The sequence below is a fragment of the Solanum lycopersicum genome, chromosome 5, assembly GCF_036512215.1.
Source record: "Solanum lycopersicum chromosome 5, SLM_r2.1".
NCBI classification, from domain to species: Eukaryota; Viridiplantae; Streptophyta; class Magnoliopsida; order Solanales; family Solanaceae; genus Solanum; species Solanum lycopersicum.
The window spans coordinates 19,212,523-19,237,512 of record NC_090804.1 but is presented as its reverse complement, the minus strand read 5'-3'; the positions used below and the strand labels follow the sequence as shown (position 1 = coordinate 19,237,512).

The window sequence follows — 24,990 nt, the reverse complement described above, 5'->3', positions numbered from 1 at the left end:
ATAATGTAAATAATTATGTAATATATATTTATAAACTAATTTAACTTAATTGATACTTAATCAATATATATATATATATATATATATATATATATATATATATATATATATATATATATTTTTCTACTATTGTAGAAAAGGGTAGTTCAACATGCTTGCTTCATTATGTAGGGGTATTTTTGTCTTTTCACATTTAGGGGTATTTTTGTCTTTTCAATTTTCTCTAATGGCTAGGTGTCATCTTGTTGCTTAATCAATTTTTGCCCTTTTACTTTCCTATTGCAAGGTGTCTTTCAATGGTGATCTCAATGTATGCATGTGTTCCTCTATGTCATCCTTCTATTTTCCCTCTACTGATATCACTATTTTCACATCAAAGTTCACACCATTTACCAGGTAAGATTAAGCATGTTTCAATTGAGCTTTTTCACTCATCTTTCTTTCATCAAAGTGAAGTTCCAAATTTCATTTGGCTGTGCGAATGTTCCCTTATTTTTCCATTTGAGATTCTTATTGATGTTGGATTATCCTTTTGGTTGGGTGATTAAGTTTGATTTGGGTGTGTGAATATATAAAATTTGATTTGGGTATGTGTGGTATGGAGGTTTATAAGAGATGGATTAGAAGGAATAAAGGTTTTCTGCATCAATTGGACTCTATTGCCAATGGAAGAACTATTTTTTTTAAAGCTCTCTGCTTTTATGGTGTGAAAACAAGAATGAAATCGGATTTCATTTTTAATATAGAAATGGTGGATATGTGTAGTTTATAAATTTCATTTCTGTGCCTAAATGGGTTTTTTGTTTCCCTTTCAAAGTTTGTATATTTGATTAGTTTTGTGTTTGTTTGAGCATTTGTTCATATATGAAAAAATCATATATTTTCACATGCAATAGATTTTGGTTGTCTTTTGTTACATGTATAGTTTGATTTTCTTTATCAAAATTCTTTTCAACTTCCTCTGTTCATATATGGGTTTTCCCCATCTGAATTAATTAGTTCGATTTTTCTTGTGTTTTGGAGTCTTTTTTGGTTCTGAAGCTCATCATTTTGTTCAAATTTCAGCTCATGCACCTTAACTGTTACTTCTAGAGTTTGCTATCTGTTTGAGTGTGTCACCATAAAAATTGCTACTCCTTTTAGACAATACCTTGCTGACATAGGTCACTTAAATTCAGATGATTCCTTTCACTACATGCACATTTCTATATCAGAAATTTTGCCAAATGGAGTTGTTTTGCTGCATTTAGATATTAATGCATGTACCCAGAAGATCCTCTTCGCAATTGTTCACAGTTATAACAATAAATCTTTGAAAATAGATTGCTTTTACTGTTCATAGATACTAAACACAAATCTTGCACTTCGCCAGTTTGTCAGGATCACTACTTGATGAGAGTTTTCCTAACTGCACATCCATGCTTTCTTCCTCTTCCTCCTCATCTTCCTCTTTGGGTTTGCTAATTGGACCAGCAGTGCTAACAGAGACTGAAGTAGCTTTAGATGTTGAAGGTTTTTCACGAGAATTGGTATTAAAATTGTCACCTTCATTCATATTAACACCAACTGCACCTTGATCTTGGCCTTCATTCTCATCGGTGCCAGCAGGGGATTCAGGGGGTGAATCATCATGCTCCTCAAAAGTAGCCTCAAAAGGATCCTTAGATCGCTTCATAGAATTCGCTGCACCAGAATGTTAGATTCAAGTAAATTATTCACCATGCTAATCATTCATCCATTTTGATTGAGATATACCAACTTCCAACACAATAATGTGATATGTTCAAGACAATTTTTAAGGGAGGCATGGTAAAAGTATATCTAGATTGATTTGGACCTCACAAAATGGCCACACTCTCCAACTAGGTTGATTGATAAATTAATGGAGTTGAACTGATGCAGCTCAGTTATTCTCAGGTCAAATGATCATTGCAAGGATGAAAAAGATTTAAGCATTCGGAAGGAAGGAAAGCCAAGATAAGGATGAAGCAACAATGTCAAAGAAACATTATTGAAGTTTGAACTAGAAGCGACACCATCCTTCAATATGTCTAGATTAAGATAAAAATGAATTATAGAAGACAAATACTGTACTATTTCTTCTGATAATTGACATTCCTTTAGGCAGCAAGAAGTCTTCATTTTCAGCCCACCAAACTTATGATATTCATCCACAAGCACATTAAAATCTTCCCTTACCAACCAAGGAGTTCATATATGAGTAGATTGATCATAAAGTGCATCTCAAAGTTCTATTCTACTATCTCTTGTCATTACTAGCATATTTCTGTAATCTGAGTCGATTGTAATGTTAATACCTGGTCCATGTCCATCACTGCTTGATTCTTGTTCACAATTGTTGTTCTTGTTAAATTATGATTAATAATTATATTGCTTGAAAGTTTTAACACTTTTGACTAAGCTTCATTTTTTGTCTATTACCTAGAAAGAAGATAGAATCTTCTTGATTCACATACTACATGTATGTTTAATTTTTTACTTTTAATTTACTCAAATCTGCACTGTGTAAAACGTGTTCTTGTTCTTGAATTCATTGTTGCAGAGACCCTTTTAAGCTCAAAGGCCTTTCCTGATTTTTTGATAAAGGTATGAGCTCTTTCTTATTATTGTTTGAGTTTTTCATTTGACTTGATGTGGGGTTTAATTTCATACTGTTTCGTTTTGTGTAGTTGGTGAGTTGGTATTCATTTATTGTTTGTATAAGATTTTTGACTCCTACATTCAAATCACTCAATGACTTTTGGAGGCATGATCCTACAGAGCAAAAAGTAAAAAAAATTATAACTGGAGAAAGAATAAGGACGTATCATTCGAATAGAAGATAAAACATATCAGAACTTCTTACCATCTTCAGGAAGCACCTCAACAACTGCAGCACACAACTTCTTCTTCATTTGCCTAACGTCATCTACAGTTGATACTATATTCCGGAATATTAGCACGATCTTTTGGTCATCCATTTTCTTCTGTTCATATTCCGTTTCAGTGTTAACATCAGAGGTGCCTCCAGTTGCACCAGTTTGTAAAAGGAGACTTAAGAAAGAATCATTGCATGCACAGACTGAACCATCTAGCAACAAGAAGATGCAAATATAGATGAGAGAAAAAAAATTGATCCAATTTAGAAACCTATAGCTCTAATTTTTTCCTTTTACTAAGACAACCAATAACACAGACTATGTTAGAAGAGATAGGAGTCTTCATAATAATTCTATCTTACCGTAACAGTAAAAAAACAACAAACTGTTCTATACGAATTCTGACCTGATATTCTTTAGCAATTATGTGAGACTTAGGATACCTTAGTTTTGTTTGGGTGTTCCAAATTCTTCTGAAAGAATCACCAATTTTTTGATTCTTTAGTGTGTAAAAAATCTACTGTTTCAGTATGCCTATGTCTTTTTTGGCTTTTGGTACTTTGCATGCATGTGACTTGTCTTCTTCGACGATTTATACTACTATATGCTATTTCTTGTACTTTGACTGTAGTATTATCTGTTATAGCTATTATTCCTTTTCTTTTAAGAATGCTTTGTAAGGTTTGCGTATACACTACCCTCACCTGACCTCACTTGTGGGATTACACCGGGTATGTTATTGTTGTTGATGGTCTTTGTATAACATACATTCATTCATTTCCAGCCCACAAACTCCATAAGTATCTTCTCGATTCAAATTTCTAAAATGTGAAAGCTCCATTCTTTGTACATCAACATAATTTGAAGAACCTCATAAGACACAAAGCATCCAACATCAAAAGGGAAAAGTCATAATGACTATCTAAAATCACTATGCATTAAAGCAATAAAAGATACTAATAAGCCACGTTCTGTCACACCCTTGGATACATCCTTATGTTTGATGCTCTATCAAAACCCAATAGGATACTTATCATAGTAGCATATGAGACTCACTTCTTTCTATAGGTTACTTTTGATGTGGATGAGGCTTTAAAATCATTTTCATGGAAGTCGAACAGAGTCAGTCCTAGGGTGAAGATCATCGGATGGAAAAATGGATTGAGCTGGCTCTAGTTCTAAAGTTAAAGCAAGGAGTGCAGAAACTGAGGAGAAAACCTATGTTCTTTTGGCATCAACTTTTCATTCACCTCGGTTGTTATTTCTAATGTTTTTGGTATCATATCATTATCATTATAGTTGTTTATTGATGGGTAGCTAATAGCTATTATTATCAATAAGTAAATGCGGAATGTAACCCAACAAAACCAAGAACACCAAGAGGATCCTCAACTACCTAACACAGTCTAGAAGAGCACCTTCCACATTATCAAAAGACTTTCCCTTATGTAGTGCGCCCATTGGTATTGATGCTTCTAGTGCCTCTTCACATAGAAAGGATTGATCTGTCCTGTTCCATCTCAAAAGAAGGACATCATGTTGGATTGATCTTTGTGATTGGCTTGTCTTTAGGAATCAATTAACTCCGTCACAGTCACATTCTCTGAAACTTGAGGTAAATCAATTCTTCTATCTTGTTTATGAGATGATAAAATCTATTCTTCTATCTTGTTTATGAGATGGTAAATCTTGTACTCACATTATTAAAAGTTTCTCAATTCTTATTCCCTTCTTTGTGTTAAAAATCCCTTGTATACCTGTCCTTTATTATATAATTAGCTTCGTGCTATTGTTCTCTCTTATCTCTCATTATAAGTCTTTGATAATTGATATCCCCTCAGTTCAACAGTTTCCACAGCTCCACAATTTTAAATTCATACTTTCACGAACTTACATAGAAATATGCTTCTAGAAGATACACAAAAACACACCTAAACCTGAAATATAAACTGAAGGATACCTGGGAAAAAGTGATTGGCTATTCACGCTCTAAAACCAAGGTATCACTTTTTTTTGATAAGGTAATAAGACCAAAGTAGAACTTCTGAGCAATAAAATACTATTCAACAATAATCAAGCATTTATAGTATAAAAAGCAACTTTTTAGAACTGAAATGATATCACATACTTGCAGCTTGTTCTAAACTTCATGTATACAGAATGCCATTATCTTGGAGTTAGTAAAACGACAATACAGTTTCCAAGCAGATACGATAAATTCTCACTTTATAGCCTAGGAGGGAGTATCCTAACGTTCAAAACATTGTATAAGTTGTCGTACTCTGACTGCACTGTGCTTACTGATGACTTTTGGTCAATTTAACAGCATAAAAATAGTATCTGCGTGAAATTGTAAATTTTCAACATTAAAGTTATTACTTTTACAGTAACTTATTCTGTTTGTCTAAGCTTTCATATATTCATATGGCTACACTAATATCATACGTTTGAGACGAACTATTAGAGGTGATATTTGATAGATACAACTGGTTGAAAATATTAAATTCCTTTTGCAATTAGTTTTTGCGTGCAGTGTGAAGATAGGAATTTGGAATTACTACTACTGCAGTCTCAGCGCTACAGGTATGTTCTTTTCCACCCGTTATTACGATTTCTCTTTTGCTTTCTGTATTAATTTTCTGCATTTTTACTAAATTCTGCAAAGAATAATTTGGTTTGTTATAATTACTTTGAATTGTTTTATGCATGTAATTTGATTTGTTATAATTATTTTGAACTGTCTTATGCATGAGTAAGAAAGCGAAAGTAAACATATAATTTTATATACCATATTCAGGATAGATAACAGTTCTACAAATGTCAGACAAAAGTAATAAAAATCATCTGAATTCTGAAAAAGCTCATGCTGATAAAAAGGCTAGACGGCGTGAATTATATAAACTGGCACAATCTAATAAGAAAGATGCCTATCTAGCTGGCAGATGGGTAAACTCAGCCATCGACAATAATGCCTTCATCGGTGCTAGCTGCAGCACCACCACATTGTCTACACATGAGGAAACTCTTAATAGAGGTAAAATCGTTGGATAGGCTATAATCTAAATAATCTTTATCTACTAAATTTAGTTTTAAGAATTAACTATATTATGCAGGATGTAGTTCAACAGAAGTTAATTACATGGAAATCATCCACCCAATAACAAATTACGCTACCCTAAAAGATGTTCCCCGGTGTAAATTCTACACTGCAAAAAGATTTGAATATGAGCCATCAGCATTTTGTTGTGGCAATGATAAAATATTTTCCGTTTTAAAATTTATTTTATTGCACCAATGAAGAAATTAATTGTCATATTTTTAGGGAGTTAAATTCCATGTAAAATAAAAAAGAAAAACTCTCACGGAAGAGTCTATTTGGATAAGATATTCTAAGAAAATTATATTAGTACTAAGTAGAGGTGGCCCGTGCAAGCATTGAAAGATTTTTGTTAATTAGATAAAAACATATAGAATGTATGAGTCGGATATATATATATATATATATATATATATATATATATATAGAGAGAGAGAGAGAGAGAGAGAGATGTAAACAGTATCATCAAGCTCTTGATGCTTCTGTTGCTCGGAATTTTCCTGATAATGGTTGCATTGCTTGCATGAGCCACAATACTGATGCACTTTACTGGTATGTGCACTTTCTATTTTGGTTAAATATTTTCTATTTTTGATGATGAACATCAAGTCTTTATAACTGAAATTTAGTTTCAAGTAATTCATTTGATGTCAGCATGATCTATATTTCTCTTCTTGTCCACTAATATTTTGGTCAGTTTCTTGAAATTTTAGAGATTTTGGAAAGTGAAGGCATGCTATAATATGTAAATATCTGATTTTTAGGACTGGTGGTGTTTTGGTTATTTTTCATTAAGAACAGAATATTTCTTTAGTCCTCTACAAAGTTAATTGTATTACCATCTAAGTGATCCTTATTTGGTAAAAGTTCTTATCTTTTCTTTGGTTACTAGCATACAATGTAGTTTAATTTATAAACATATAGTATTATATTCATGTTGCTTCTGGCTGATATGATGAGCCAAATGAGAAAACACTTTAGATGGCATGGTTTTATCCAAAAAATTGCTGGAATGCTTATAAAAATAGTTTTTTTTGGCAAGTTGATGTAGTAGTGGCCAAGATATTTTTCTGTATTGATAATTTCAATAACAGATATGGATCATCTGTGTCTTTTTAGTTTCTCAGTGTCAATCTTTTTATCCTTTTGAACTTTATACAGCATTTAGTATGTAACTACTGTAAAGATTTGATAAATTGTTCGATTGACAATAGCATATGAATTTAATTATATACATTTGTTTATGTACATCTTTCTGATTCTGATTTTCTGGATAAGATTTGATACTCTCCTTTTATTGTAGTGTAATACTTTTTTGCAATATGGTTGGCAACACCATTTTGTCTAGATGGCGTACACTTTTGGTGCTGATAGCATGGACTTTGCTGCATTGTTATAAAAAATTGACAGGTACTTAAATCTTGCAATCACTGATAAATTTTTAAACAAACCAGTACTATACTCAACATAAACTCCTCCCCATAACTATATACTAAATTCATTTTCTATGTTATTTCACAGGTGCTTTTTGAATGATGCCGACTAATAGTCAAAATGCAGCATTATGTAAATATTGTACATATCCAACCTAAATAACACAGCCATGACAACGAACAAAACAACAGCCAACCACATTTTATATATATATATATAATATCTATCCATCTCTCTCTCTATCTATGTATATATATATATATATATATTAATAATATTTTATAATTATTCTATTAGTCTGTAATATCAGGTAATTCAATAACACGTCGTTGCGTCTCATTCTTCATAAGTATTAGTTTATAATATCAGGTTTCAATAACACGTGGTTGCGTTTTATTCTACATAAGCAGTAGACCACAGGTAGAGCTCCGCGTAGTGGCGGCATCGTCAGCTTATGTAAGGGTTCGGATATATAGAATAGAATAAAGATAAAACTAGGAAAGAGTGTGATCTCTTGTTCAAATCAGATATGATTAGACAACAAGACCAACTTGTATCTAAACACATTCTTTTATGGTGTGAATATAATTTTATCACTTAAATAGAAAATCCAATCACTAAAAATTACTAACAAAACAAAAAAAAACAATAACAAGTACTCTCACCATTTTATAAAAAATGACATAATTTGATTTGACACGAAGTTTAAAAGTATAAAAAAGATTATTTTATTTTGTGGTCTGAAAATAAAGTTAGATTAAATATATAAAATTATTTTTTGATTTTATGGTCTTAAATATGCCACGTGAAATGTTGAAATTAAAATATTATCTAAAAAGAGAGATCATTTTTTTTTAAATAAACTAAAAAAAAAGAAAATCGTTCTTTTTTAAATGAAGAAAATATTATTTTATCTGTTAAAATATTATTTCTTCTCTTCTAAAAAGAATTATCAATTTTTTTTATAGTTGATTTTTTTATAATGTTTTAATTTTAATTTTTTGACATATATTTAAGGTTACAAAATTAATGATATTTTGATATATTTAACATAACAATTTTAATGTAGTGTAATAAATGCAACCTTCCGACTTCCAAACAGTTAATTTCTCTTCCCAAAACCTTTATGTACTCTGTAACCTACTAACCTCATTATTATTTTTTCGTATTGGATGAAATTTTTATTTTCTATAAATTTAGCCCTATTCATTGTTTTATACATCTGTAGAACATTTCAAATCCTGTTTGTTTTCTTGCAATATGGATGGCTCCTCTGTTCCAAGAATAAGGACTAGACAACAATTTTTAAAATACTGTGTGGATTTTATTGAGAAGAGGAACAAGTCCACTCAAAATGTAAGGAAAAAACCTAAGTTGGAAGAAAAGAATACAAAAATGGGTCAAATGAAGAAGGTGGAAAGTGGAAAGTCGACTGAAAATAGTAGTCACTCTTGTACTGATGTGAGTCGTGGGTTGAAAGGAAAAAAGACATGTTCTGGGAGAGGTGAAAAGGCAAAAATGGGAAAAAATGTGGAGAGTAGTAAGAAGAAGTTCACTTGTAAGTCCATCCACGAAACATCTGATCCTTCGCCTGATGATGTTGAGAAATTGGAACATGAATCTGACGACGACGATTAATAATAAGTTGGAAAAATAGGTTCTTAAATTCTCCTCTCACTTACATTTAATTTTTTTTTGATAATTTATGTGTCACTGGAAATTTCTCTTTTGTTTTTGTCAGGGAGAAGAAGGAGATTCAGTTTTGTCTTAATTTTTTTGGCTCTACAAAATTGAATTATGGATCAACTCGGATTAATTAATATTTGGGCTCTTGTACTATTTTCATTTTCATCACTTCGATATTGTAATATCGGTTTTAATATATTCACCTACTTCTCTATTTTCTTGATTGTTCTAGTGGAGTCATTATATCAATTCATACATTTGGATGACACTCATAGCAACTTATTCTCACATATAAACTTGTAATATATCAGTGATTAGCTATTTTCCTAGAAATATTTATTTTTTAAACAATAAAGTAAAAAAAAGAATGTATTTTGCCAAATAAAGTTGTCTAATCAAATTGTAAGCCGTTTCCAAGTCATGCTAGGAAAACTTTATACTCCAAGAAAAGATATATAGTTGATGATTTCATCAATTTTACAAAACACAACATGGCTTCTGATATATTATTTTTAAAGTTACCATATGCTGTAGTGAAGAAAATTTTGTCTTGTCTAAATGTGAAAGAAAGAGCAACCACATGTCTTGGCATGACATGATAAAATCATTGAACGATCACAAATTTATCCGTAAATATCCTACAAAGGTATTCTGTGGATACTGCCATTACTATCCATTTTTCTCAATTTTGTGAAAAGTGCTCTAACCTCTTCACTGTCGCTGAAGATTATAATAGTACCGAAATCTATTTCTTACTCTACCAACTTCCTCTGCTTTATTCAAAATTTCTGACTCAGTTACAGAGTCCAGATCATTATCCGTTCTTCATTTAAAATGTGCGAAATTAAAGAGAATGATAATTAAGAGTTTCCTTGTTTGAAAGAGATTTGTTTCGATCAAGTTTGTATATCTCCTGCCAAATTTTGCAACATGTGCCCTTCAATTGTTTATTTAAATTTGAAAGATTGTTCCTCCCTGAATTCTGTAGGCTTTAAAATTTAGAGAATATCACCTTGTTTATTCATCTCATAATAGAGGTATATATATATATATATATAATAGTCCTAGTTTCAATATTCCCCCTCAAGGCAGTGCATATATGTCTATCATGCCCAACTTGCCATTCATCTCGTGAAAGAACTTCCCTGATATAGCCTTGGTGAGTACATCTGCCAGTTGATTTTCAGACTTGACAAAAGGAAAATGTATAATCTTTTGATCTAACTTGTCCTTAAGAATAAAGTGTCGATCAATTTCAACATGCTTAGTTCGATCATGTTGAATAGGGTTCTGTGCTATTTGAATTGCGCTTTGCTATCACAGAATAACTTCATAGGTTCTATACATTCAATTCCAAGATCCTTCAGAACATATTTAATCCATAGTAGATCACACAAGCCATTGGCCATCCCTTGAAATTCTGCTTCTGCACTAGACCTCGGACAACCTTTTGCTTCTTGCTTCTCCACGTGACAAGATTGCCTTCAACAAAAGTGAGATAACCGGAGGTTGATTTCCTGGTCAAGAGATCTCCTGCCTAATCTGCATCTATATAGCCTTCGATGACACTTTTTTCATTCTTCATGAAAGACAATCCTTTTCCTGGAGCACTTTTCAAGTATCGTAAAATTCTATAAACAGCTTCCATATGATCTTCTGTTGGGTTCTGCATGAACTGAATCACAACACTTACATCATATGTGATGTCTGGCCTTGTGTGAGTCAGATAGATTAGCTTCCCTACTAGACGTTGATATCTGCCTACATCTTTTATTTTCTCTCCCGAAAAGTTTCCAAGTTTGTGGTTTGTCTCCATATGTGTATTAATTGGCTTGCATGCTAGCATCTCTGCCTCTATTATCAAATCTAGTACGTATTTTCTCTGATAAGGGGAAATTTCCTGTATTGACCTTGATACTTTAATGCCTAGGAAATATCGCAATTGTCCTAGGTCTTTCATTTCAAATTTTGATGCTAAAAACTTTTGAAGTTGATCCATTTCATTGGAATCATTTCCTGTTAGGACCATGTCGTCAACGTACACAATCAACGTTGTTACCTTTCCTTCGTTGTGTTTGATAAACAAAGTGTGATCAAAGTTACTTTGTTTATAACCCACCGATGTCTTTTCAGATGTGAAACGTCCAAACCATGCCCGTGGTGACTGTTTTAACCCATATAATGCCTTCTTTAATCTGCATACCTTGTTTCTATAAGTGTGCGCCTGCATTATTCCCGGTGGAAGATCCATGTAAACCTCTTCCTCCAAGTCGCCATTTAAGAATGCATTTTTTACATCAAATTGTCGCAATGACCAATATCTGTTTGCTGCAACTGATATAAGGATACGAATCATATTAAGTTTAGCTACTGGTTCAAATGTTTCCTGATAGTCCACTCCATATTCCTGCATGTATCCTTTTGCTACCAGCCTCGCCTTATACCTATCAATACTTCTATCTGCTTTAAGCTTTACATTATACACCCATTTACACCCGACAGTCCTCTTTCCTATGGAAAGCGGAACCAATTCCCAAGTTTGATTTTTCTGCAAGACCTCTATTTCTTCATTCATCGCTTTTCTCCATTGCAATTTTGTTAATGCTTCCTGCACACCACTAGGGATAGACACTTTGGACAATTGATTAACAGTTAGAGCATATGAGGTTGATAATCTTTTGGTGGAGGTATAATTGCTAATATGATATTTTGAGTTGCCATTAAGATCAGGTTCATATTGTATTCTCGGTATACCTTTTGTTTTCCTGATTGGATAAGAATTAGGAGTATGAGAATCATTAGACATAGTTTCAAGTTCATTGGAAGAGTAATTAAGAGGTACCTGAGGTATATGTGATTAAATAGAACATTCTTAGAGGGCTTATTGGTTAGTGGAGTGACTACTGTACTTTCTGGAATAATTTCTCCATTGTCTTCATTTGTGGCTTATCTCTTTCTTCCCTAATCCTTTCATTGTCTTCATGTGTGACAATGTCTTGTTCCGAGATATTAGGATGTGCATTTAATATTTCCTCGTGAGCTTCTAATTCCAATAACTCAGTTTCTCCCCCTAAATCTCCATTCATCCTAGTCTCTTCTTTGTCATTCTCCATTGAACAGATGAGGATATAACTCAACCTCTATAATATGGTTCTGACTCACGGAAATATGTATTAGGAGTAACATATAGTTTCTTATTTTGTGGATCATAACACCAGTATCCTTTTTGAAATTCCTAATAGCCAACAAACACACACCGTCTTGCACACTGATCCAATTTTCCTCGTAGAGCGTTAGGTATGTGAGTGTATACTGTGCAACCAAACACCATTGGATCTAAGTTTGGTAGATGCGGAAGAGAACAAAGAGAATTGAGCTTTTGCTGCGGAGTTTCAAAATTAATGAATCTAGATGAAACCCGATTAATAAGATAAGTCGCCGACTTAACTGCCTCCCCCCAATAAATAGTTGGCATATTCATGCCAAAGAGAGATGCACAATCTCCATAAGCTGTCTATTTTTTCTTTCTGCTAGGCCATTTTGTTGCGGTATGTATGTGCAGTATGTTTGATGACGTATACCTCGTGGTCGAAGGTATTCGTCAACAATAGATTGCACAAATTCCATGGCATTGTCAGATTGCCAAACACGGATTTGTCGCTGCTATTGAGTACCTAACACAATATAAAAATCTTTGAATGCAATATACGCATCACTCTTTTTTCTAAGTAATGATATCCATGTTATCCTAGTACATTTATCTATGAAAGTAATTAAATAACGAGTTTGAGACAAAGTTTCAACTTTTGCAGGGCCCCAAATATCAGAATGTATAACAGAAAAAGGTTCAGTACATTTATTCAAACTTGGTAGATATGGAACACGATGATTTTTTTCTAATTCACAAATGTCACAGTGAAAAACTAAGCTATCTAAACCTAAAGACAAATCTAGTTTGAGTTTCTGAAGATAACCAAACGAGATATGTCCAAGCCTTCTATGCCATAACCATACATTGTTCGTGCTTTCTCAACCCCGTATGTGTGGAATGCATGGCTGAATCAATTCCAGAAAGTAGAGATTGTGTCGCTTAACACCATTACCAAGAGTCGCCCGTGTTAGAATGTCCTGAAAGATACAAAAAAGAGGCCAAAAGGTTACAGTGCAATTGAGAAAGGAGGTAACTTGGCTAACAGATATAAGATTATGATCTAGAGTAGGTACAACCAGAACAGTGTCAAGTCTTAAAGCATCTGTTAAGACAACTGGTCCTTCTCTGGTAACTGGAGAAGTACCACCATTAGCAGTAGAATTAAAGGGTTGAGAAGATGGTTTTAATGATTGTAATTTGCTTGGGCCTTTGGTCATATGATCAGATGCTCCACTAAGTGCAGTAACATTAACATTGTTATTACCGGTAATACCTCGATGCGTCATATTGACACGAGGTTCTATTTTACCATCATTGTTTGGATGATTGGTTCCTGATGTAGTCGTGGCTACAACTCGGTTTAGAATGACTTTGCGAGGTTTCTTTGAGAAATCCCACCAATCTGGATAGCCAATGATCTCGTAGCATCATTGTTTTGAGTGTCCTGATTCACCACAATGGCTACAAATAAGATTAGTATGCTTACCAGAAGGATCAGTTCGACCTTTAATGAAACTGCTACGATGGACAGCCATGGCAGAACTCTCAGGATTTAGCCGAGCACTGCCCATAGTCTGCTTTTGTTAAGCTTCTCTTCGGACATAAATATATGTACTTTCAAGGTCAAGCTTTGGAACTTGATCAAATTCTGCATCAAGTCCATTGAGAAATATATGAACCCATAGCCTTGCCATCATAGAATGCACCTGAAGAATACCCTCAACAGATCCATCCTGTGTGTTTGTTCGTTGATCAATTTCCTAAAAAAAGCAACCAATTCGTTATTGTACGTGGACAAGGGTCTTGCGTTCTGCGTAGTGGCGAAGGATTTTTTGATGTAATTCAAACAATCGAGTTTCATCAGAGCCATATAGAACGTTTTGGCAACTGGTTCCTAAATTTCCTTTGCCGTGGAAAGCCTGATAAACCGCTACATAATGATGGGACTCGTCGAGTCAATCAACTAGCTCTTCACCCTATGATTCTCTGTTAATCATATTGCATAACCCAGTCAGTTTGTTCGGGTTTCTTTGCTTCACCGGTAAGGTAATTAACCTTGTTCCAAGCTCCGATACGCATCTCCATCAATTGAGACCATAATGAGAAATTCGTTTCATCAAGCATAACTCCTATTGGAAAGGGCGAGTTGTCTTGTTGAACTAGAATTGAGGTAGAGTTTGTCGTTGTGCTAGAGGAAGGCGTAGTATCGCCCATCTTGGAAAAAGCAAGGTTGGCGATTTAATTTTTTTTTCTTATGTTTCTGATTGCTCTAATACCATGTAGGCTTTAAGGTTTAGAGAATTTTTCCTATCACCTTGTTTATTCATCTCATAATAGAGGTATATGTAGATACAAATAATACTTTGTTGATAAGTAGAACTACAGTAGACTTACGACTAATACTTGACCCCTACTCCAAATAATATATATATATATATATACATATATATATATATATATATATATATATATATATATTCCTAGTTTCAACAAATTCCGTCATGGTGACTGATCTTAATCAACTTAAAAAGGTTCATCTGAGTTGTGTCACTACACATGTACAAACTATAGAAATAAAATCTCGTAATCTGCTCGAGTTTCACTTAATTAATTCACCAACAGAGCATAAAGTTGATTTGTCCGCTTGTACTAAGCTACAAGTATCTAAATTGTGCATACATTCCCCAAGGATTTCCTCAACATGTTTGTTCAACTTTCGAGTGTCTAAAATCCTTGTCCCTTCCTATATGTAAAGGATTGAACAAAATCAAAATTACGAGTCCTGAATTGGAGAGTTCGAGCTTAATTCATTTGGACGATGCTACTCACAATTTATGTTTGTTCAAGCTATTCAATTCCCAAACCCCGTGTGCATTCGTGGGTTCCAAGCTAATGGAAGTTGAGATAGGATTGAAGTATGTTCGTGTAACTATTAGGTTTCCCGAGACGTTTCCCTTGGAAACTGAAACAACTGAATCAAAGGTAAGTACATTCATATAACTAAATTTATGTTGATGTTTACTCTGACGAATTGGAAAGTTATCAATTTCTCCATTCAAGTTTGTCAATTTGTGTTGAATATTACTTCTCATTGTGTATGAAGGAAGTAATATCTCATTCTGGAAATCTTCGAAGCAAGGTTGAACCACTTTGTATCAAGAACATAAATTTGGAAATACTCATGTCGCGGGTATCTAGATATGAATATTTGATTGATAAATTGTTTAGTTACTTCCATCCACGGACCTTGCTAGTAAGAGTGGATTCCGATGCACTAAAGTATTATAATTTTATACAGGTATCTCGGCTCTTTATTAAATTTAATATCTTTCTATCTTCAATTATGTTTTAACTATCCATTTTCCCATTGTACTTATGACGTTATGAATATGTAGGTCCTATTAGATGAATTGAAAAACTGGGAAAGGGAATTGGAAAATGGCAAGCGATGCAAGAATAGTAGTAACATGTGTTGGCGTTGTTTTTTGAAAGGTTTTAAGATTCTCGAATCAACTACAACACAACACATCTTGGATTATAATGGTGATTGCCTCATAATACATGACCCAACCTCTGATATTTTTTTTGATTTTTGCTTAACATTTACGATATGTATACTTACGAAGCCTCTTCATGCTTTATTTTTCAGACACCTCCATTAGAGAAGCCGCTCGACTACAAGCTTTATTTGGACAGTTTAGAGGCAGACTCTTTTTGTTGTCATTGTTATTATTTTCATATAAATTCTTTTGATTTTTTCATGAATATTGATGGTTAAATAAAAACAGATGTTCTCTCTCTTCAGCTTTTCTCCTGTTAAATTTGCTTGATTCATCGGCCTGAGCATTTTTAACCTTGCATTCTTCTAAAAAAAGTTTATTGAGTGAGGATGAATATGAACACTATAATTTCATATAATTTATCTTTCACTTAGTCAAAATTTTGACGAGAAGCATTGTTCAGTTTACTGTGTGAGGATGAATATGAACACTAAAATTTCATATAATTTATCTTTCACTTCGTCTAAGGTTTGACGAGAAGCATTGTTCAATTTACTGTGTGAGGGTGAATATGAACACTAGAACGTCGTTCAGTTTGACGAGAAGAACACTGCTGAAACCAGCGAGGCTTCTTACCTCGCACTTCTCAGGAGCTCTTGGTGCGTGATGTGCTCAATCCGCCTAGCAGTGCCCACAAGATCATGGAAAGAAGTCCCTAAAACAACCTTGTGAGCCAAACTCAGATAGGATAGATGGACATTACCTGATTAATGTACAAGTTCATTCCCTTAAATTAAAATAATAGAATCATGAAAATAATTTAGCTGAGATCCCAATGCCTTTCATACAGGATTTTCTATCAACAAAATAGCAAAATATCACATTCGGCGTTTAAAGAATTTCCCAAGAGTGGTGCTAAAACGAGGGACGTATCCTAGCCTTAACATACCTTTCCAATAAACGCTCGAATGACCATAGTTTCTTCAAAGAAAGTTATTCCTTATGTCCTAAGCTTCGCAAACACTATATATACACAGCTTGTACACACTTATACACAACTCATAATTGATCTTAAATCGGCAAATTTGCCATATGGCTCCAACTTAACAAAACTTTCGTAAACTTCATAAAAACAATCATAAAAGAGTCCCGAGATGATTACCTTAGTTAACCAAGTGTAAACCTTGAAGAAACACCAATAACTACAAATTTATATCTTCAAAAACTAGCTCCAAACACAACTAATAGAAAAAGAAAATGATTGCCATGTATAGAGATCACGTTTCTAGGCACGGGGGAAACCTTTAGGGGGTAGAAATCGCCAAAAACTAACCTTCATCACACAAGAACTCTATTATAACCCTCACTTGAGCTTTCAAGAACTCTATTATAACCCTCACTTGAGCATTCTTTTTGGTTAGGGAGTGAAAGAAATGTTTTCATGGCTTAAAACGTTGGGTAATCCGACAAAGCACATTTCTATCCAACCCGCATCGCGACCCGGATTCTACGCTGGCAGTCCGTGATAAAACCGTCATAACTTTTTACTTCGATGTCAGTTGGATACAGAGTTTCGTGCATTACAAACTAGACTTGCAGGCCTTCGATTCAGTAGGTCACATTCTTTCTAACTCTTTATATACTTGGAGAAAACATCCAAGATATTTGATCCAAAATTAAGAAAATATTATTAGAGAAACTTTGAAACTTTCGTTGATCTTAGTTTCGCTGATTTTCTTGACTTCAAAACTTTACATACGAAACTTTGCTATTATAATGCTTGATAACACACTATTCTTATCATATTAGACACTCATGGGCTTACCCCAAGGTATGAAATAATTTAAACCTTTCAAAGGGACGAAGTTCTATTCGAGCCATATCTTTAATCTAGAAATTTGTTTGAGGGGTCCCTTTGACCTAAAACTTTAGTATAGTTTCATGATATTGCCACTCATTTGCAATCTTAGTCTCGATATAAGCTATACCTAGTAATATACACCTCATATAACCATGCCAAACTATGCCACATATTGTGGAAGAATATAGAAAAAAGTACGGGATCCTTACAAAATGGAAAAGAAAGAAAGATGAAAAAAATGGGATGGGAAAGAAAAGAAAAGGAACACGAAATAAAGATTGAGTCAAGTATAATTCTGTCCAGTAATGTTCAATGGTCTTAGATTCATGCTATGTTTACTATATAATAATTTATGGTTGAGATTCATTTAAATTATATACTCATCTTAATAATAAATTTAAATTATCTACTTATCTTAATAATAAATTTAAATTATATAGTCATCTTAATAATACAAACAACAAAGTTGTCAACTATTTTTATTGTAAAAAAATTATTAAATAAAGCAATTAAGTGTACCCAAGCTATTATTTTCAAGAATTTTTTTTAAAGATTGACGGATATGCGGATCGAGAGTTGACGATAAGACTCAATTGATAATGCAAATACTTTCAATCACGTATATTAAATTTTTTTTTTCAATCTTAATTTTTTTCAAAAAAATATTAACTTGGGTATACATTTAATTGTTTTATTCGATAGTTTTAAAAAATAAAAATAGTCAACAACTTTGTTGTTTTTATTGTTAAGATGAGCATATAATTTCAAATGAATTTCAACCATAAATAATTATATAATACACATGACATAAATGTAATTGGCGATTGAACATTAATTATACTTGACCTGATTAACTCAAATTGGCAATGCAGACCAATTGCCTCTCCTTGGGGATTTTCAGCAAACATGTAGTTGTTGAGAGGAACGATTCCACACGTAAGGATATGTTTCTAAATATATATGTTAGTAAACCTATAAGAGAAGGAATCAGTATCAACCCAACCCAAGGGAAAAATTATCTTATTGTATTGGATCAAGATCAAAATGTAGATATGAGCATGTTTTCTTATGATGATTGACCATGAGGAAGGTTTTCAAATTTGTTGTGTTGTCCGGTGACATAGAGCTGAGAAGAAGAGTTGAAATTGGTGATTAAACATGAGAAATGGTTAATAGAATTTGATATACTCCCATTTGTAGCAACGTGGAGTACATACATTTAACTGGATATTCCCTAATTTGGGGCAAAACCCTCTTGGTTGTTAGAAATCACCACATCAAATTTTAGCTTGCACACCACACACCTTCTCTGATATTTCATCTTCTAGATAAGAAGAGCGAGCTAAAGGTTGTTGCATCAGATTGTTCATCGGCAAACAACTCGTGGTTGGTTTGTTGGGAATATTCATCATCTAACATGTGGGTTTGGGTAGTCGCGGCATAGCCTTCCATAGACATAACGATCCCATCCTCTGCTAGTGGCATTTCATCAAACACTTGCTCTGCATTTAGATCGATTCAAATGCATAATAATAAATAAGGTATAATATTCAAATACCTCGGTCATAGGTGTTGTCAAAATGGGCATGAGAAGGATCAACAAAATATCTTTTGGTGCAGTAGTAGTAATGGTTGTGCTCTTTAAAATGCTTCTATTCAACATATCAAAAATAGAAAAAGGATACTCCAGACTACTGTCGCTTAATAACTAAAAGAAAAATGCACATGCTCAAGATTTAAATGTAATTTGATAGTATATCAATTACGTCTTCCATTTATGTTTTTAATTGAGAAACACATATTACTTTATATATCAAAATTTTTTATTTTTATTATCGGCTATTTTATTATAATCTAAAAGAAGGGAATTGGATCTTACAAGGGCTAATAAGTAATATTAAGATCGGAGGTGGAGGGTGCTTACCAATTGGTTAACACTCTTTTGTCATTATGGGTTGGGGTTGAGTTTACGGGACTCACTTGCTTAAGTATTCTCATTAACTTGTTCTGTGATTGTCTGGATATTTATCTCTCTAAATACATTCTAATCTGAGAGCATTAGTAAGATTTTTTTGTCAAGTTCAAAGTTCCTCCATTTACATGTTATTGACTCCCATAATGTGCTCTCCGATCTATGAATTGAGTGTATTATTCGACCTCTCTATATGATTAATCCATCAATTTACGAAATATTCGAGTTCTTGATCTCTTTATTCGTGTTTGATTTTCATTGTTTTGTTACTCGTAAGCATCAACATGATAATGTTCTTTAGGGCTTGAAAGTCAACTTGATTGCATCATTGTTATCGTCCTCCTCGATATGTCCCTGTATCTCATACCGTAAGATTGATTTTGCTCTGTCTGTTGGCTCATATATTCTGTCATACTCGTGCTATTGTATGTCTCAACTACTTCCAGTTAATTGGACCTTACTGTTGAAAACATTCTTGCTTTAGTTTGTTATATAAATTATGAGATTTTGTATGAGCATATGTTGATTAATTTAGAGGTTCATAGCCTAGCAAATGTGTGTCAAGTTAATTTTCTGTCTTGTTTAGGCTTGCTGAAATATAGAGTCGTCTTTTGGCTTTACTGGTTCATCTTTGCTCTCAAAAAGTTTGTTTCCTTTAAAATAAAATGTTTAACCACTTCAGTGTTCTTTTTTCTTTTTTAATATGCATTGACTAATGTTGCATTTGATATTAAACAACCATAAAGATGGATTTTTATCTCAGTTTGATTTTAGAATGTGATCCTCTTCTACTCATTGTCCAACTAATAATTAATTGTTGAAGCTACCCTTACTGTGTTTGTGTTTGTATTTTGGTGTTTTATGTGAACTATATGTCTAGTAGATTACAAATTAATTTTTATCTCTTTTCCTTGCTACATGTGACATCAATTGGAGTCCACTTTGAACTCATCCTTACATTTCTTTGAGTCAGCCTCATCGATATTCGAGTGGAAGGGAAGTGAAATACAAGTCTTGGAAGCAAGTGTCAGGCCCCGATATCCGAAAAATGGATTTTATAAATTAGTATACATACAATATACAGGCTTCAGATGGTGATATACAGAAGATACAACAATACAGATGTATACAACGGCTGTATACAACTAATGAACAGCAAATGGGCAAAACCCGTAAGTTCCAGCAGACTCAAAAATGGACCAAAAAGCCCAATTTAGGGGTGGCAATGGGGTGGTGAAGGGCGGGGGCGTGGCGTGGCGGAGTGGGTTGAGCTTAATCCTCAAAATTTTAAGGAAAAATGACTGATATACACGTCTAATGTTCCTTCTATTTTTAAAAGGGAACCTCTACAATCCCTTATATCTTCAATGTATACGAGCTGCATATTAATGTTTCGAGCTATATATCATGTATTTGGTTAATTTTATAATGAATTTGAACTAATTTTTAATGTATCCGAGTTACATATTATGTATCCGGTTTATGTTATAATGTATCTGAGATACTCTTTAATGTATCCGAGCTACATATTAATGTATCCAATTTGTGTTACTTTTAAGGGATTAATGTAATTACAAACTAAAGAGGGATATATTGTAATTTCATATTAATACTATGCGATTTCTAAAATTTATCCAAATTTTTAATCTGCCCAGCCCCACCCCACATAAAAAAAAATTTCATTTTCAACCCACCCGCTTAAGGTTTTTGTATTTTTTTTCTAGTTAAGTTTGATACTAAAAATAAAATTTATAAAAATAAATTCATTTTTTCATTAAGTTGTATGATTTAATAGGATAGCGACTTAGAAATAATAATTTAGAGATCAATTGAGAAACATATATGAAATTGTATTATTTTTTTGTTGAATCATTTTTATTTACTATCTTAAATGTTTTAGTAGTTTTAAAGAAAATATGTTAATAAATAATGTTTTATCACTCTTAGAATATGTAAAAAGTTTAAGTTAAGTTTTAACCTACATAAAATCACATATACCCACAAATCGCCCCGTCCCACATTAGCTTTAAAAAAACTAACTTCTACCTGCCCCACATAACCTTAAACTTGCTCCATTCCGCATAACCTTAAACTCACTCTGCATCTGCCATACTCCATTGTCATCTCTAGCCCAATTACAGAAGGGACACTTACATAAATATACTAAATAAAATAATATTTATCATTTATAGCACTAGTATTTTTTTTTTCATTTGACCAATTTTAATTCATTTATAATATAAGTTTAATACATATTACAAAGATAAATTTAATACAAGTTTTAATGATGGATAATACATTTATCACACATTTTAATACACTTATAATACAGTGTGACAATTTTTTACCAAATTAATATAATATATTTCAAAAACAATTATAATTCAAATATGTTGCACGCATAATTCTCTTTTAATACATATTACAGATTTATCACAATATTACTATAAATAGTAATAAACAAAAAATATTGCTAAAATCAGTAATTATTTTTAAAAATGTATTATTCATCTAATTTTTCCATTACAGAAGCAGCCTGATTTGCTAGCAAAAAGAGTTTAAACAATAGAGGGCCTAAATCCATTATTTCCCTTAATTCTGTGATTATGTTGGTGTATAGTTTGTTTTGCATTTTGTTTAATCCTAACCCTAATTTTGGTTTAACTTAATTAAATCTCTTAAAGACGAACCAGTTTTGTTATTATCACTTATTCTATTTGAGTAATTTTATTTAATTATTTCTCTTTATTTGGTCGTTTTTGACAAAGTTTACCTTTTTTCAAAATCATTTCAAGTGTTTAAGTTAAATTTTTAAATAATTTAAATCTATTATTTCCTTTAACTATTTTCTAAAGTTAATCAAAATAAATCAATTTTCAAGTATTAGTATAATCGTGTGTTAGTTGACACTTCAAATGTCATAATACTCTTCTTGAATGGTCAAAATGGAAAAGGACAAAGATACCCCTATTCTTTGTGAAATGGTTCATAAGCATCCTCCTCCACCTTTGGGATCAAAAGTACCTTAATATTTATTTTTTGGTTCAAACAAACCCGTTATACTAACAGAACTAAAGTCAAGTTTTCACTTTTTAAAAAGAGTTATCTGACATTTTCTAATTGGTCTACAGATTTTAATTTCAAGATAATTTTATAAAAACTCACCCATACAAATTTGAAAAAATTACTTGGATGAATGTCTTTTAATAAATAAATGACTGATTTTAGCGATATTTTTTATTTATTATCTTTTATAGCAATATTATGTTAAATCTGCAATATGTATTAAAAGTGAATTAAGTATGCAATATATATGTATATATAACTACTTTTAAAAAATATATTATGCTTGTTTGGTAAGAAGTTGACACATTGTATTATAAGTGTATTAAAATGTGTGATAAATATATTATCTATCAATAAAACTTGTATTTTATGTGAATAATAAATTATTTTTTGTAAAATGAATTAAAAATGTATTAAAAATGATAAAGTAAAAATATATTACTACTATAAATGATAAATATTTTTTATTTATAGTATATTGATGTAAGTTTCCTCCTTAGAAACCATCCCACTTCAGTGGTCAAAGAATTCTTGGATTCTGTCAGGAAACTATAGAAAATTAAGAAATGTGAAATGCATGACAAGGGAGGAAAACAAAGAGGTATTATTATTAAGAATTTTGAATAAATTGTAAAGCCATTTCTTTATCATGTTATTCAAATATTGTTCTTATAAGTGTTATGACAATGACTATGCTTTTACGGTGAATTTGAGTTATTAACAACAATAAATTGCTTCTGTTGGTTAAGTAATAATTGGATTCAACAATTGTAACATGTCAGTATCAATGTCTTCATATTTCAACAGTTAAGTGCTAATAGTTTAGTATTTCTCATGTATTTTGTAATGAGTCAATAGATCGAAGGAAGAAGAAAGATTCAAAGAGATTCAGATTCCGTTCGATTCCTTAAAATTGGTCTGTGGTTCAGGTCTTAAAAATTTGACAGTGGGTTTTTATATAATTATTTTGAGATTAAAATCTGTGGACCAATTAATTAGAAAATGTCACTTCGCTTTTTTTAAAGAGTTAAAACTTCACCTTAGTTCTGTTAGTTTGAGGGGTAAGTTGATCAAAAAAATAAATATTAATGTCATGTTTGGAATGACACTTTGATAATTGGATTTGGTGTGTCACGCCTCGAGTATACACCCTAGACGTGGTCGACACTCGAAGATCATTACTGTCCTCGAGCGAATCCTTGACCTGACTTACTTACTCAGCGTAAGAATTAACTTGACACATGATCTTTAACATAACTTCAAATAGATAAAAAGTTTGGCCAAAACAGCAACTTAAGTCTTAAACAACATCTGAATGATAAAGAAAAGACACATGAGCTACTAATTGTCTATGAAGCCTCTAAAAGAAAGAGGAATGTCGGGACAAGACGACCGATCATCCGAACAACTTAAAAAAATTGAAAATCAAATGAAAGAGTCCTCTGGGATGCAAGGAGGCTCACCAACAGATTGTGAGTGCTGAACTGATCAACGAAGCGCTAGATGTTGATCTTGGTTACCTGCATCTGCATCATCAGACGATGCATGCCAACTGACATCAATACATTGAACATACGAGTATGCGATTGGAATGCTAAACACTAACTTAAAATTGATAAGAGTAATAAGGAACACTTACCTTGACTTTGCTCAACTCATGAATAACTTAACTCAATATAAAACAATAAGACACATGCAACACCCCCCCCCCCCCCCCCCCCATATATATATATATATATATATATATATATATATATATATATATATGTATGTATGTATGTATATATATATATATATATATATGTATATATATATATATGTATATATATATATATGTGTATATATATATATGTATATATATGTGTGTATATATATATATGTATATGTATATATATATATATGTGTATATATATATATATATATATATATATATATATATATATATATATATATATATATATATATGTATATATAACATTGTTAACAACTTAGTTCGTTAAAGAAATGCAATAACAAACTCAACTTTGGTTATATAATATAGTAATATAGTTTATGTGGGAGATTCTCTAACCAACAACCATCACTATGAGCCTAAGTGGGGATATATCATCTTGCCCACGCTGTCAGAACTTTGCTATACTTTGTCATCATATAGAATGCTTAACTTAGTGGATCCACTAGTTTAACTTACATGATCAGCTAAAAAGTATGACCTATTAATACCCATGACATGGATTTAATGGAGACTTGAGTTAATATGAACTCGTATCCCCATATCGATGCTCAATACTACTCCTAAAATATAGTTTAGCTCATATATGTTTAAACAAGCTTCTTACTTTGG

The 24,990-nt window shown here is 32.3% G+C and overlaps 1 protein-coding gene and 1 long non-coding RNA gene across 9 annotated transcripts; both read left to right on the top strand.

Moving 5' to 3' along the window:
- The first annotated feature begins 251 nt into the window (after positions 1 to 251).
- On the top strand, positions 252 to 7,759 carry LOC101259746 (uncharacterized). 8 transcript variants are annotated; one of them, XR_011221198.1, is made up of 6 exons: positions 263 to 396; positions 1,373 to 1,706; positions 1,918 to 2,607; positions 5,400 to 5,462; positions 7,280 to 7,386; positions 7,498 to 7,759. XR_011221198.1 is itself a non-coding variant. In XM_069297955.1 (6 exons), exons 2-6 carry the CDS (start codon positions 1,631 to 1,633, stop codon positions 7,506 to 7,508), a joined length of 288 nt encoding a protein of 95 aa, XP_069154056.1. In that variant the 5' UTR covers positions 277 to 396; positions 1,373 to 1,630; the 3' UTR covers positions 7,509 to 7,759. The 8 variants fall into 8 exon arrangements, 2 of the variants coding, with proteins under 2 accessions (XP_069154056.1, XP_004239257.3); XR_011221200.1 differs by lacking the exon at positions 1,373 to 1,706 and adding an exon at positions 5,815 to 6,528 and having other exon boundaries at positions 277 to 396; positions 2,564 to 2,607; XR_011221197.1 differs by having other exon boundaries at positions 277 to 396; positions 2,564 to 2,607.
- An 871-nt stretch (positions 7,760 to 8,630) lies between these two features.
- On the top strand, positions 8,631 to 9,310 carry LOC138348531 (uncharacterized). The gene is made up of 2 exons (XR_011221196.1): positions 8,631 to 9,067; positions 9,152 to 9,310. It is a non-coding gene; the product is annotated as an uncharacterized lncRNA (long non-coding RNA).
- Positions 9,311 to 24,990: the final 15,680 nt, after the last annotated feature.

Bases quoted from the DNA above. Each gene is read 5' to 3' on its own strand.
- LOC101259746 (XM_004239209.5), top strand. From the start codon at position 297: ATGGTGATCTCAATGTATGCATGTGTTCCTCTATGTCATCCTTCTATT. The intron at 397-2,563 runs GTAAGATTAAGC...TCATTGTTGCAG, and splicing joins AAGTTCACACCATTTACCAG to AGACCCTTTTAAGCTCAAAG. The intron at 5,463-7,279 runs GTATGTTCTTTT...CTTTTATTGTAG, and splicing joins CTGCAGTCTCAGCGCTACAG to TGTAATACTTTTTTGCAATA.